The 15066-nt window shown below is 59.1% G+C and overlaps 2 protein-coding genes across 2 annotated transcripts; both read left to right on the forward strand.

The window, feature by feature from the left end:
• Positions 1 to 8803: 8803 nt before the first annotated feature.
• On the forward strand, positions 8804 to 9604 carry LOC130145542 (acrosin-like). The gene has a single exon (XM_056330424.1). The coding sequence runs from the start codon at positions 8916 to 8918 to the stop codon at positions 9291 to 9293; it is 378 nt and encodes a 125-aa protein (XP_056186399.1). The 5' UTR covers positions 8804 to 8915; the 3' UTR covers positions 9294 to 9604.
• A 4594-nt stretch (positions 9605 to 14198) lies between these two features.
• On the forward strand, positions 14199 to 14999 carry LOC130145540 (acrosin-like). The gene has a single exon (XM_056330422.1). It carries the CDS (start codon positions 14311 to 14313, stop codon positions 14686 to 14688), a length of 378 nt encoding a protein of 125 aa, XP_056186397.1. The 5' UTR covers positions 14199 to 14310; the 3' UTR covers positions 14689 to 14999.
• The last annotated feature ends 67 nt before the right edge of the window (positions 15000 to 15066 follow it).

Genomic DNA, 15066 nt, shown 5'->3' on the forward strand with positions numbered 1-15066 from the left:
GAAGGGAACACAGGTCATCACGGGCTGGAGGGCTTGGGGAAAGGAGCTGGAAACACAGAACGTCTTTGGCCAGCTCCTGGTGGGATCCCGCTGCGCTTGTGGATGAGCCACAAGTGACCTTGAAACTGGACTCTCGTGACCCAGGACAGACGCGTCTGGAAAGACCCAAGGGTTGCACTGAGGATTTGGGGAAGGAGCTTGCCTTCGAGCCCCACATATGCCACAGACTTCATTTCCATCCTGTGTCGCGGTTTAACCCCGGCCGGCAACCAAACGCTACCGGCAACCAAACGCCACGCAGCCACTTGCGCACTCCCCCCCCCCCCCCCGGTGGGGTGGGGAGGAGAATCAGAAAGCAATGTAAAGCTGGAGGGTTGAGATAAGAACAATGTAATAATTTAAACAGAAGAAAGAGTGAAGAACAACAGTAACAATACCAAGAAGAAGAAGAAGAACAACAATAACGATTAGGATGGAAAGGTGGGGGGAAAGGGTAAAATCAAAAGGAAGGGAAAAGGAAAAAAAGGAAATGATGCCCAGTACAACTGCTCACCACCCGCTGACCGATGCCCAGCCAGTCCCTGAGCAAGAATCCCCCCGCCAGCTAACCCTCCAAGTTTCTATACCAAGCATGACGTCCCACGGGATGGAATACCTCTGTGGCTGGTTCAGGTCAGCTGACCTGGCTGTGTGCCTTCCCAGTCTCTTGTGCCCCTCCAGCATTCTGGCTGGCAAGGCCCAAGAAACCAAAAAGGCCTTGACTTAGCAGAAACGCTAGGCAGCAACAACCGAAAACATCAGTGCGGCTACCAACATTGTTCTCACATCATAGCCAAAACACAGCACTTCACTAGCTACGAAGAAGAAAGTTAACTCCATGCCAGCTGAAACCAGGACACGGGGCCATCTCCTACTCGGCATGTGCTGCACAGGTCTTTGTAGCCTTCTTGATTGGTGCTGACGTGCGGAATCAAACTCTACAACTCAAGGAGGGTTATCAAGCAGGTATGTTTATCGGGGCTCCGGCTGCAAGGGGGATCGCTCCTCCTCACTTGCACACCCAGGGCTTAAGTAAGCAGATCCCTATTACACAGAAGCATACATATTCATTAGATTCCCAAGAAAAGGCGGGGTTATTACCATTCGGTCCAGGAACTCAGTATCATAAGCCTCCTCACTCTGGCGCGGGTGCATTGACACCTGCTGGTCCTGGGCTGGGCTCTCTGGGAGGAAGGCTCGCACCCTTCCTCAGGATGTACTTTTCCCTTTGGCGCGCAGTGCTGAGAAGCCCACACCAGCAAGCGCAGAGCCAGGTTGTACTGGTTCTCTTCCCGGCTCGTACATCTTGCAGACAACATAGTTCTTGCTTACAACGTAGCTAGTCGATCGGTATCGACACGTGCAGACCGTAGTGTCCTTGTTAGTCAGTCTGTTAAACACAAGTGCTGAAGCACCAGTTGCAAGGTCTGCATATTTACCGAATGATTTTCAGCTTGAACTATCTCCGTGCAGAGTCTTTACTTCTGAGCGTCATGGCCTGTGACCGCCTTGCTGCCATCCGAAAAGCCCTGCACACTGGGACCCTCCTAGGTGGCAGAGCTTGTGTCCACACGGCAGCAGCTGCCTTGGGCCAGGGGGTTGCTCAGCCCAGCAGCACCAGCAAGTGTGGAATTGAAACCGGGAGCGAAGCCGCTAAGACAAAACCAGTATCCTATGAAGTTGGAATCCTGGCTCGGGCTGGAGCCTAGAAGTCATAATTGCCTAAAACAGGGGTTGTTGCAAAGCCACATGCCCAGGAGCAGCATGTAGTACAACATCTAAGGGCTGTTAATGAGATAGCGATTGACCAACACCCGGTGCTGCCTAATCCTCCCACTTTCTTAACAGCGACAGGGGATTCTAATGTCTGTTTTACAGCATTGGACTTCGAAGGCGCCTTTTTGGCGTTCTGATTGTATGTCCTCGGCCGTGCATAGCAGGTGCCACAGCTGCCCTCTGCAGTGTTGCTCCAGAAACACAATCCAACCCAGAGAGAGCAGGGACACGAAGCCTGCCAGAGGGCGTTGCTGTGGCTGACATAGCCAGTGAGGACTGTGCTGCGTGTGCCTTCCCCTGTGCTGCGTGCAGGAAGGTTGGCACTGCTGGGCTAGGCTTGGCTTATTTGGCTTGCCCGTCACTGCTTGCCTGCCATGACCATCAAGAGAGTGTCTCTTCAAGAGCCAAGCATGCGCGTGCTGCCTCTAGTGGTTGCGTTCTCTGTTGTGTGTCTCTTTATTGGGCAGGAGCAGGTGGCAAAGGGCTGCCGAGAGCAGGGCGGCAGTGACCTTCGCAAAGAGGTAGCGCCGCCACGCTTGGTTTTTCCTGTGAGCTGTTAGCAGGCAGAGCCGGGAGCCAGGCGCTGCTGCCTGCCACGGGGCCTGCCCACCCTCATCGCGCAAAGGGAGCATTCCACGGGGCTCTGTGGGGGCTGTGCGATCCCAGCTCCTGCCTCCCGTCCTGCTTGGAACCCCTCCTGTTGCCCCCCTCCCCGCAGAGGCCACCACGCCCAGCCCCGTGGCAACCAGCCACTCTGTGACATCACCCCCGGGGCCAAGGGCATCCTGGGCACCGCGAGTTCGGGGGGCAGTATGTTGGCGGCTGCACTGGCGGTGACAAGCCCTCCTCCTTGCAGCTGCCACGTGTCACTGGCAGGGATGGATTTGCTGCGCCTCCTCCTCATCCTGCTGGCCATGTGCTGTCCTGCGTACGGCACATGGGACAGCTGTGGGTAAGTGGCCCGAGGCTCTGGGAGGGAGCTTGGGCAAGCCCTTGTGGGCTTGGCTGGAGGGCAGCCAGTGTGGGAGGCTCATTTCCTTGCCAGCACGCAGGCTGTTGGCAGTACTCACCTACGGGGCTAAAGCAGAAAGAGGCAGGGTGTGGACACACACGTGCCCCACAGGCTTCCCCAGCCCTGCTGGCCAGGCAGCGCCTTGTGGGGAGGGAAGACGGCTGACCGTGAGCCGTAGGGGCGCCAGCCATCCAGCAGGACACTAAGGAGTTTCTCTTTACAGAGGGACCTGCGGGCTCCGGCCCATGGCTTTTCAGTACGGCATGTCGCGCGTCGTGGGTGGCACAGATGCCCAGGCAGGGGCCTGGCCCTGGATCGTCAGCATCCAGAATCCCTGGCAAGCGGGCACGGGTCATACCTGCGGAGGCTCCCTCATCAGCGCACAGTGGGTCCTGACAGCAGCCCACTGCTTCATCGAGGCCAGGTAAGGCGCCACCGGGAACGCGCATAGCCCCACAACACTAGCGCTTGCCCCGTGCGCAGCAGCACGGGCTACTCCCGCCCCGTTTCCTCGCAGGACACCCAGGGCCTGGGTGCTCCTGGAGCCTAAGGCACGCGAGGCCAGTCACACCCTCCCGAGCGCTGCTCTCCTCTCTCCCTCGTCAAGCGGAAGGCAGGGCAACGGCTGGGCTGCTGCAGCACGTGGCTGTGCTCCCTCTGAGTCCTCTCCCCATTTGCCTTCCAGCTACATCACCATGTGGCGCGTGGTGATCGGTGCCACCCGGCTGACTCAGCTGGGCCCTGAGGCCCAGGTGCGCAACATCAAGCGGCTGCTCCTTCACCAAGGCTACAGTAACATCACGCAGAGGAACGACATTGCCTTGCTGGAGCTGGACCAGCCTGTGCAGTGCAACGCCTACGTTCAGCTTGCCTGCGTGCCCGACGCCTCGCTGAGAGTCTCGCAGCTGAAAAACTGCTACATCAGCGGCTGGGGTGCCACGACTGCAAGATGTGAGTACCGCGGAAGTACTCGTGTGCCGAGCGCAAGCTTGGCACGCTCGGGGCCATTGCTTGGGCTTCCTGACAGCAGAGGCCAGAGCCCGAGTCAGCCTGCGGGGACGTATGCCTCTTGAGAGATGGGCCTGAGCCCTTTCCCCAGAGCAAGGCGGAAGGCAAATGCCGCTATAACGCCTCTCAGGATGCAAAGCCAAGCGCGGGCGAGGCAAGGGATTCCGCCAGGCAGGGGAGGAGAAGTGCCAGTGAGCTGCTGCTTGCTAATTCCTTCCTGTGCTCACAGCTGGACGATCAACGGATGTGCTGCAGGAGGCCCAGGTCCGCCTCATTGATGTCAACGTCTGTAACAGCAGCCGGTGGTACAGAGGGGCCATCCACACGCACAACGTCTGTGCTGGCTATCCGCAGGGCGGCATTGACACCTGCCAGGTAGGAGCGTGCTACGAGCCAAGCCCCGTAGCACAGGCAGCCCCGCCACACGCAACTACGCCAACATGGCCCGGCATGTGCTTGGCCTGGCCAGTGCCCCTCCCACTTCAGGTCCCCACCGCCGGGGGGGCTTATACCCCCTTCCCCATCGGCAGGCCCCTGCCCAGTGCCCCTCTTGTCCCAGAGGCATGGCACTCTGCCCAGAAAGCCCTCCTAGTGTTCCTGGCAGCCCACGGCTCCCCATCCCAAGCCTGCCACAGCTCTCTTCCACACACCCACCATCACCGTGCAGTGAGGAGAGCCAGCCCCACCTTACAAGCCCACCACCCCTTCCCAGGCAAGGCTCGCTCGACACAGCCTCGCTCTGCAGGGAACACAGCTCCGGCAGGTGCCGTCAGAGAGAAGGAGCCAACCCCCGTGCTGACGGTGGCCACCCAACAACCCCTTTGTCCTCTCTCCTCCTCTGCAGGGGGACAGCGGTGGGCCTCTCGTGTGCCAAGACAGCAGTGCAGACTACTTCTGGCTTGTTGGTGTCACCAGCTGGGGGAGAGGCTGTGCCCGAGCCAGGCAGCCCAGAGTCTACACCTCCACTCAGCACTTCTACGACTGGATCCTGCTACAGATGGGCCTGCGCCCAGCAGTGAGGGCTACTCCAACAGCACGCGCTTGGAGTCATTTTGTCACCACCTCAAGCCCCGTTCCGAGGCCAAGGCCCACAGCAGCGCAGTCGGGCGGCTCCTGCCCGTTTCCAGTCCAGAAGCTGCTGGACTTCTTTAGCCGGCTGCAGGAGCTCCTGCACTACCTAAGGGGAAAAACGGTGTGAGCAGCAGGACAAACGGCACGCAGGGCAGGCTGCAGTGTGCCACCACCGTTTCCTTTGGGGCAATGCCTGCCGATGCAAAGGCCACCTCAGCGTCAAAGGGCTGCTCTGCCCTGCGCCCGTGCCTCGGGACGCACACACCTGATGAGGCTGACCACGTGCTTGAAATAAAATGTTTCGGTGCTCACAGCAAACCAGGCTTCAGCTCAAGTCAGTCTCCTGTGCGAGGCAAGGACTTCCACGCCCGGCACCTGCCAAGCGAGGCAGGCTGCAGGCAGACAAGGCGGGCACAAAGGGAAAGAGTCCCTGCAAAGGGCTGAAAGTGGGCCTGCTCAGGGAGGAGGGGGAGGCTGCACTGGGGGAGGAAGGGAACACAGGTCATCACGGGCTGGAGGGCTTGGGGAAAGGAGCTGGAAACACAGAACGTCTTTGGCCAGCTCCTGGTGGGATCCCGCTGCGCTTGTGGATGAGCCACAAGTGACCTTGAAACTGGACTCTCGTGACCCAGGACAGACGCGTCTGGAAAGACCCAAGGGTTGCACTGAGGATTTGGGGAAGGAGCTTGCCTTCGAGCCCCACATATGCCAAAGACTTCATTTCCATCCTGTGTCGCGGTTTAACCCCAGCCGGCAACCAAACACTACCGGCAACCAAACGCCACGCAGCCACTTGCGCACTCCCCCCCCCCCCCCGGTGGGGTGGGGAGGAGAATCAGAAAGCAATGTAAAAGTGGAGGGTTGAGATAAGAACAATGTAATAATTTAAACAGAAGAAAGAGTGAAGAACAACAGTAACAATACCAAGAAGAAGAAGAAGAACAACAATAACGATTAGGATGGAAAGGTGGGGGGAAAGGGTAAAATCAAAAGGAAGGGAGAAGGAAAAAAAGGAAATGATGCCCAGTACAACTGCTCACCACCCGCTGACCGATGCCTAGCCAGTCCCTGAGCAAGAATCCCCCCGCCAGCTAACCCTCCAAGTTTCTATACCAAGCATGACGTCCCACGGGATGGAATACCTCTGTGGCTGGTTCAGGTCAGCTGACCTGGCTGTGTGCCTTCCCAGTCTCTTGTGCCCCTCCAGCATTCTGGCTGGCAAGGCCCAAGAAACCAAAAAGGCCTTGACTTAGCAGAAACGCTAGGCAGCAACAACCGAAAACATCAGTGCGGCTACCAACATTGTTCTCACATCATAGCCAAAACACAGCACTTCACTAGCTACGAAGAAGAAAGTTAACTCCATGCCAGCTGAAACCAGGACACGGGGCCATCTCCTACTCGGCATGTGCTGCACAGGTCTTTGTAGCCTTCTTGATTGGTGCTGACGTGCGGAATCAAACTCTACAACTCAAGGAGGGTTATCAAGCAGGTATGTTTATCGGGGCTCCGGCTGCAAGGGGGATCGCTCCTCCTCACTTGCACACCCAGGGCTTAAGTAAGCAGATCCCTATTACACAGAAGCATACATATTCATTAAAATTCCCAAGAAAAGGCGGGGTTATTACCATTCGGTCCAGGAACTCGGTATCATAAGCCTCCTCACTCTGGCGCGGGTGCATTGACACCTGCTGGTCCTGGGCTGGGCTCTCTGGGAGGAAGGCTCGCACCCTTCCTCAGGATGTACTTTTCCCTTTGGCGCGCAGTGCTGAGGAGTCCACACCAGCAAGCGCAGAGCCAGGTTGTACTGGTTCTCTTCCCGGCTCGTACATCTTGCAGACAACATAGTTCTTGCTTACAACGTAGCTAGTCGATCGGTATCGACACGTGCAGACCGTAGCGTCCTTGTTAGTCAGTCCGTTAAACACAAGTGCTGAAGCACCAGTTGCAAGGTCTGCATATTTACCGAATGATTTTCAGCTTGAACTATCTCCGTGCAGAGTCTTTACTTCTGAGCGTCATGGCCTGTGACCGCCTTGCTGCCATCCGAAAAGCCCTGCACACTGGGACCCTCCTAGGTGGCAGAGCTTGTGTCCACACGGCAGCAGCTGCCTTGGGCCAGGGGGTTGCTCAGCCCAGCAGCACCAGCAAGTGTGGAATTGAAACCGGGAGCGAAGCCCCTAAGACAAAACCAGTATCCTACGAAGTTGGAATCCTGGCTCGGACTGGAGCCTAGAAGTCATAATTGCCTAAAACAGGGGTTGTTGCAAAGCCACATGCCCAGGAGCAGCATGTAGTACAACATCTAAGGGCTGTTAATGAGATAGCGATTGACCAACACCCGGTGCTGCCTAATCCTCCCACTTTCTTAACAGCGACAGGGGATTCTAATGTCTGTTTTACAGCATTGGACTTCGAAGGCGCCTTTTTGGCGTTCTGATTGTATGTCGTCGGCCGTGCATAGCAGGTGCCACAGCTGCCCTCTGCAGTGTTGCTCCAGAACCACAATCCAACCCAGAGAGAGCAGGGACACGAAGCCTGCCAGAGGGCGTTGCTGTGGCTGACATAGCCAGTGAGGACTGTGCTGCGTGTGCCTTTCCCTGTGCTGCGTGCAGGAAGGTTGGCACTGCTGGGCTAGGCTTGGCTTATTTGGCTTGCCCGTCACTGCTTGCCTGCCACGACCATCAAGAGAGTGTCTCTTCAAGAGCCAAGCATGCGCGTGCTGCCTCTAGTGGTTGCGTTCTCTGTTGTGTGTCTCTTTATTGGGCAGGAGCAGGTGGCAAAGGGCTGCCGAGAGCAGGGCGGCAGTGACCTTCGCAAAGAGGTAGCGCCGCCACGCTTGGTTTTTCCTGTGAGCTGTTAGCAGGCAGAGCCGGGAGCCAGGCGCTGCTGCCTGCCACGGGGCCTGCCCACCCTCATCGCACAAAGGGAGCATTCCACGGGGCTCTGTGGGGGCTGTGCGATCCCAGCTCCTGCCTCCCGTCCTGCTTGGAACCCCTCCTGTGCCCCCCTCCCCGCAGAGGCCACCACGCCCAGCCCCGTGGCAACCAGCCACTCTGTGACATCACCCCCGGGGCCAAGGGCATCCTGGGCACCGCGAGTTCGGGGGGCAGTATGTTGGCGGCTGCACTGGCGGTGACAAGCCCTCCTCCTTGCAGCTGCCACGTGTCACTGGCAGGGATGGATTTGCTGCGCCTCCTCCTCATCCTGCTGGCCATGTGCTGTCCTGCGTACGGCACATGGGACAGCTGTGGGTAAGTGGCCCGAGGCTCTGGGAGGGAGCTTGGGCAAGCCCTTGTGGGCTTGGCTGGAGGGCAGCCAGTGTGGGAGGCTCATTTCCTTGCCAGCACGCAGGCTGTTGGCAGTACTCACCTACGGGGCTAAAGCAGAAAGAGGCAGGGTGTGGACACACACGTGCCCCACAGGCTTCCCCAGCCCTGCTGGCCAGGCAGCGCCTTGTGGGGAGGGAAGACGGCTGACCGTGAGCCGTAGGGGCGCCAGCCATCCAGCAGGACACTAAGGAGTTTCTCTTTACAGAGGGACCTGCGGGCTCCGGCCCATGGCTTTTCAGTACGGCATGTCGCGCGTCGTGGGTGGCACAGATGCCCAGGCAGGGGCCTGGCCCTGGATCGTCAGCATCCAGAATCCCTGGCAAGCGGGCACGGGTCATACCTGCGGAGGCTCCCTCATCAGCGCACAGTGGGTCCTGACAGCAGCCCACTGCTTCATCGAGGCCAGGTAAGGCGCCACCGGGAACGCGCATAGCCCCACAACACTAGCGCTTGCCCCGTGCGCAGCAGCACGGGCTACTCCCGCCCCGTTTCCTCGCAGGACACCCAGGGCCTGGGTGCTCCTGGAGCCTAAGGCACGCGAGGCCAGTCACACCCTCCCGAGCGCTGCTCTCCTCTCTCCCTCGTCAAGCGGAAGGCAGGGCAACGGCTGGGCTGCTGCAGCACGTGGCTGTGCTCCCTCTGAGTCCTCTCCCCATTTGCCTTCCAGCTACATCACCATGTGGCGCGTGGTGATCGGTGCCACCCGGCTGACTCAGCTGGGCCCTGAGGCCCAGGTGCGCAACATCAAGCGGCTGCTCCTTCACCAAGGCTACAGTAACATCACGCAGAGGAACGACATTGCCTTGCTGGAGCTGGACCAGCCTGTGCAGTGCAACGCCTACGTTCAGCTTGCCTGCGTGCCCGATGCCTCGCTGAGAGTCTCGCAGCTGAAAAACTGCTACATCAGCGGCTGGGGTGCCACGACTGCAAGATGTGAGTACCGCGGAAGTACTCGTGTGCCGAGCGCAAGCTTGGCACGCTCGGGGCCATTGCTTGGGCTTCCTGACAGCAGAGGCCAGAGCCCGAGTCAGCCTGCGGGGACGTATGCCTCTTGAGAGATGGGCCTGAGCCCTTTCCCCAGAGCAAGGCGGAAGGCAAATGCCGCTATAACGCCTCTCAGGATGCAAAGCCAAGCGCGGGCGAGGCAAGGGATTCCGCCAGGCAGGGGAGGAGAAGTGCCAGTGAGCTGCTGCTTGCTAATTCCTTCCTGTGCTCACAGCTGGACGATCAACGGATGTGCTGCAGGAGGCCCAGGTCCGCCTCATTGATGTCAACGTCTGTAACAGCAGCCGGTGGTACAGAGGGGCCATCCACACGCACAACGTCTGTGCTGGCTATCCGCAGGGCGGCATTGACACCTGCCAGGTAGGAGCGTGCTACGAGCCAAGCCCCGTAGCACAGGCAGCCCCGCCACACGCAACTACGCCAACATGGCCCGGCATGTGCTTGGCCTGGCCAGTGCCCCTCCCACTTCAGGTCCCCACCGCCGGGGGGGCTTATACCCCCTTCCCCATCGGCAGGCCCCTGCCCAGTGCCCCTCTTGTCCCAGAGGCATGGCACTCTGCCCAGAAAGCCCTCCTAGTGTTCCTGGCAGCCCACGGCTCCCCATCCCAAGCCTGCCACAGCTCTCTTCCACACACCCACCATCACCGTGCAGTGAGGAGAGCCAGCCCCACCTTACAAGCCCACCACCCCTTCCCAGGCAAGGCTCGCTCGACACAGCCTCGCTCTGCAGGGAACACAGCTCCGGCAGGTGCCGTCAGAGAGAAGGAGCCAACCCCCGTGCTGACGGTGGCCACCCAACAACCCCTTTGTCCTCTCTCCTCCTCTGCAGGGGGACAGCGGTGGGCCTCTCGTGTGCCAAGACAGCAGTGCAGACTACTTCTGGCTTGTTGGTGTCACCAGCTGGGGGAGAGGCTGTGCCCGAGCCAGGCAGCCCGGAGTCTACACCTCCACTCAGCACTTCTACGACTGGATCCTGCTACAGATGGGCCTGCGCCCAGCAGTGAGGGCTACTCCAACAGCACGCGCTTGGAGTCATTTTGTCACCACCTCAAGCCCCGTTCCGAGGCCAAGGCCCACAGCAGCGCAGTCGGGCGGCTCCTGCCCGTTTCCAGTCCAGAAGCTGCTGGACTTCTTTAGCCGGCTGCAGGAGCTCCTGCACTACCTAAGGGGAAAAACGGTGTGAGCAGCAGGACAAACGGCACGCAGGGCAGGCTGCAGTGTGCCACCACCGTTTTCTTTGGGGCAATGCCTGCCGATGCAAAGGCCACCTCAGCGTCAAAGGGCTGCTCTGCCCTGCGCCCGTGCCTCGGGACGCACACACCTGATGAGGCTGACCACGTGCTTGAAATAAAATGTTTCGGTGCTCACAGCAAACCAGGCTTCAGCTCAAGTCAGTCTCCTGTGCGAGGCAAGGACTTCCACGCCCGGCACCTGCCAAGCGAGGCAGGCTGCAGGCAGACAAGGCGGGCACAAAGGGAAAGAGTCCCTGCAAAGGGCTGAAAGTGGGCCTGCTCAGGGAGGAGGGGGAGGCTGCACTGGGGGAGGAAGGGAACACAGGTCATCACGGGCTGGAGGGCTTGGGGAAAGGAGCTGGAAACACAGAACGTCTTTGGCCAGCTCCTGGTGGGATCCCGCTGCGCTTGTGGATGAGCCACAAGTGACCTTGAAACTGGACTCTCGTGACCCAGGACAGACGCGTCTGGAAAGACCCAAGGGTTGCACTGAGGATTTGGGGAAGGAGCTTGCCTTCGAGCCCCACATATGCCAAAGACTTCATTTCCATCCTGTGTCGCGGTTTAACCCCAGCCGGCAACCAAACACTACCGGCAACCAAACGCCACGCAGCCACTTGCGCACTCCCCCCCCCCCCCCCGGTGGGGTGGGGAGGAGAATCAGAAAGCAATGTAAAAGTGGAGGGTTGAGATAAGAACAATGTAATAATTTAAACAGAAGAAAGAGTGAAGAACAACAGTAACAATACCAAGAAGAAGAAGAATAACAACAATAACGATTAGGATGGAAAGGTGGGGGGAAAGGGTAAAATCAAAAGGAAGGGAGAAGGAAAAAAAGGAAATGATGCCCAGTACAACTGCTCACCACCCGCTGACCGATGCCTAGCCAGTCCCTGAGCAAGAATCCCCCCGCCAGCTAACCCTCCAAGTTTCTATACCAAGCATGACGTCCCACGGGATGGAATACCTCTGTGGCTGGTTCAGGTCAGCTGACCTGGCTGTGTCCCTGCCCAGTCTCTTGTGCCCCTCCAGCATTCTGGCTGGCAAGGCCCAAGAAACCAAAAAGGCCTTGACTTAGCAGAAACGCTAGGCAGCAACAACCGAAAACATCAGTGCGGCTACCAACGTTGTTCTCACATCATAGCCAAAACACAGCACTTCACTAGCTACCAAGAAGAAAGTTAACTCCATGCCAGCTGAAACCAGGACACGGGGCCATCTCCTACTCGGCATGTGCTGCACAGGTCTTTGTAGCCTTCTTGATTGGTGCTGACGTGCGGAATCAAACTCTACAACTCAAGGAGGGTTATCAAGCAGGTATGTTTATCGGGGCTCCGGCTGCAAGGGGGATCGCTCCTCCTCACTTGCACACCCAGGGCTTAAGTAAGCAGATCCCTATTACACAGAAGCATACATATTCATTAGATTCCCAAGAAAAGGCGGGGTTATTACCATTCGGTCCAGGAACTCAGTATCATAAGCCTCCTCACTCTGGCGCGGGTGCATTGACACCTGCTGGTCCTGGGCTGGGCTCTCTGGGAGGAAGGCTCGCACCCTTCCTCAGGATGTACTTTTCCCTTTGGCGCGCAGTTCTGAGGAGCCCACACCAGCAAGCGCAGGGCCAGGTTGTACTGGTTCTCTTCCCGGCTCGTACATCTTGCAGACAACATAGTTCTTGCTTACAACGTAGCTAGTCGATCGGTATCGACACGTGCAGACCGTAGTGTCCTTGTTAGTCAGTCTGTTAAACACAAGTGCTGAAGCACCAGTTGCAAGGTCTGCATATTTACCGAATGATTTTCAGCTTGAACTATCTCCGTGCAGAGTCTTTACTTCTGAGCGTCATGGCCTGTGACCGCCTTGCTGCCATCCGAAAAGCCCTGCACACTGGGACCCTCCTAGGTGGCAGAGCTTGTGTCCACACGGCAGCAGCTGCCTTGGGCCAGGGGGTTGCTCAGCCCAGCAGCACCAGCAAGTGTGGAATTGAAACCGGGAGCGAAGCCGCTAAGACAAAACCAGTATCCTATGAAGTTGGAATCCTGGCTCGGACTGGAGCCTAGAAGTCATAATTGCCTAAAACAGGGGTTGTTGCAAAGCCACATGCCCAGGAGCAGCATGTAGTACAACATCTAAGGGCTGTTAATGAGATAGCAATTGACCGACACCCGGTGCTGCCTAATCCTCCCACTTTCTTAACAGCGACAGGGGATTCTAATGTCTGTTTTACAGCATTGGACTTCGAAGGCGCCTTTTTGGCGTTCTGATTGTATGTCCTCGGCCGTGCATAGCAGGTGCCACAGCTGCCCTCTGCAGTGTTGCTCCAGAACCACAATCCAACCCAGAGAGAGCAGGGACACGAAGCCTGCCAGAGGGCGTTGCTGTGGCTGACATAGCCAGTGAGGACTGTGCTGCGTGTGCCTTTCCCTGTGCTGCGTGCAGGAAGGTTGGCACTGCTGGGCTAGGCTTGGCTTATTTGGCTTGCCCGTCACTGCTTGCCTGCCATGACCATCAAGAGAGTGTCTCTTCAAGAGCCAAGCATGCGCGTGCTGCCTCTAGTGGTTGCGTTCTCTGTTGTGTGTCTCTTTATTGGGCAGGAGCAGGTGGCAAAGGGCTGCCGAGAGCAGGGCGGCAGTGACCTTCGCAAAGAGGTAGCGCCGCCACGCTTGGTTTTTCCTGTGAGCTGTTAGCAGGCAGAGCCGGGAGCCAGGCGCTGCTGCCTGCCACGGGGCCTGCCCACCCTCATCGCACAAAGGGAGCATTCCACGGGGCTCTGTGGGGGCTGTGCGATCCCAGCTCCTGCCTCCCGTCCTGCTTGGAACCCCTCCTGTTGCCCCCCCTCCCCGCAGAGGCCACCACGCCCAGCCCCGTGGCAACCAGCCACTCTGTGACATCACCCCCGGGGCCAAGGGCATCCTGGGCACCGCGAGTTCGGGGGGCAGTATGTTGGCGGCTGCACTGGCGGTGACAAGCCTTCCTCCTTGCAGCTGCCACGTGTCACTGGCAGGGATGGATTTGCTGCGCCTCCTCCTCATCCTGCTGGCCATGTGCTGTCCTGCGTACGGCACATGGGACAGCTGTGGGTAAGTGGCCCGAGGCTCTGGGAGGGAGCTTGGGCAAGCCCTTGTGGGCTTGGCTGGAGGGCAGCCAGTGTGGGGGGCTCATTTCCTTGCCAGCACGCAGGCTGTTGGCAGTACTCACCTACGGGGCTAAAGCAGAAAGAGGCAGGGTGTGGACACACACGTGCCCCACAGGCTTCCCCAGCCCTGCTGGCCAGGCAGCGCCTTGTGGGGAGGGAAGACGGCTGACCGTGAGCCGTAGGGGCGCCAGCCATCCAGCAGGACACTAAGGAGTTTCTCTTTACAGAGGGACCTGCGGGCTCCGGCCCATGGCTTTTCAGTACGGCATGTCGCGCGTCGTGGGTGGCACAGATGCCCAGGCAGGGGCCTGGCCCTGGATCGTCAGCATCCAGAATCCCTGGCAAGCGGGCACGGGTCATACCTGCGGAGGCTCCCTCATCAGCGCACAGTGGGTCCTGACAGCAGCCCACTGCTTCATCGAGGCCAGGTAAGGCGCCACCGGGAACGCGCATAGCCCCACAACACTAGCGCTTGCCCCGTGCGCAGCAGCACGGGCTACTCCCGCCCCGTTTCCTCGCAGGACACCCAGGGCCTGGGTGCTCCTGGAGCCTAAGGCACGCGAGGCCAGTCACACCCTCCCGAGCGCTGCTCTCCTCTCTCCCTCGTCAAGCGGAAGGCAGGGCAACGGCTGGGCTGCTGCAGCACGTGGCTGTGCTCCCTCTGAGTCCTCTCCCCATTTGCCTTCCAGCTACATCACCATGTGGCGCGTGGTGATCGGTGCCACCCGGCTGACTCAGCTGGGCCCTGAGGCCCAGGTGCGCAACATCAAGCGGCTGCTCCTTCACCAAGGCTACAGTAACATCACGCAGAGGAACGACATTGCCTTGCTGGAGCTGGACCAGCCTGTGCAGTGCAACGCCTACGTTCAGCTTGCCTGCGTGCCCGATGCCTCGCTGAGAGTCTCGCAGCTGAAAAACTGCTACATCAGCGGCTGGGGTGCCACGACTGCAAGATGTGAGTACCGCGGAAGTACTCGTGTGCCGAGCGCAAGCTTGGCACGCTCGGGGCCATTGCTTGGGCTTCCTGACAGCAGAGGCCAGAGCCCGAGTCAGCCTGCGGGGACGTATGCCTCTTGAGAGATGGGCCTGAGCCCTTTCCCCAGAGCAAGGCGGAAGGCAAATGCCGCTATAACGCCTCTCAGGATGCAAAGCCAAGCGCGGGCGAGGCAAGGGATTCCGCCAGGCAGGGGAGGAGAAGTGCCAGTGAGCTGCTGCTTGCTAATTCCTTCCTGTGCTCACAGCTGGACGATCAACGGATGTGCTGCAGGAGGCCCAGGTCCGCCTCATTGATGTCAACGTCTGTAACAGCAGCCGGTGGTACAGAGGGGCCATCCACACGCACAACGTCTGTGCTGGCTATCCGCAGGGCGGCATTGACACCTGCCAGGTAGGAGCGTGCTACGAGCCAAGCCCCGTAGCACAGGCAGCCCCGCCACACGCAACTACGCCAACATG

This window comes from Falco biarmicus, chromosome 3, assembly GCF_023638135.1.
Source record: "Falco biarmicus isolate bFalBia1 chromosome 3, bFalBia1.pri, whole genome shotgun sequence".
Lineage (NCBI taxonomy): Eukaryota > Metazoa > Chordata > Aves > Falconiformes > Falconidae > Falco > Falco biarmicus.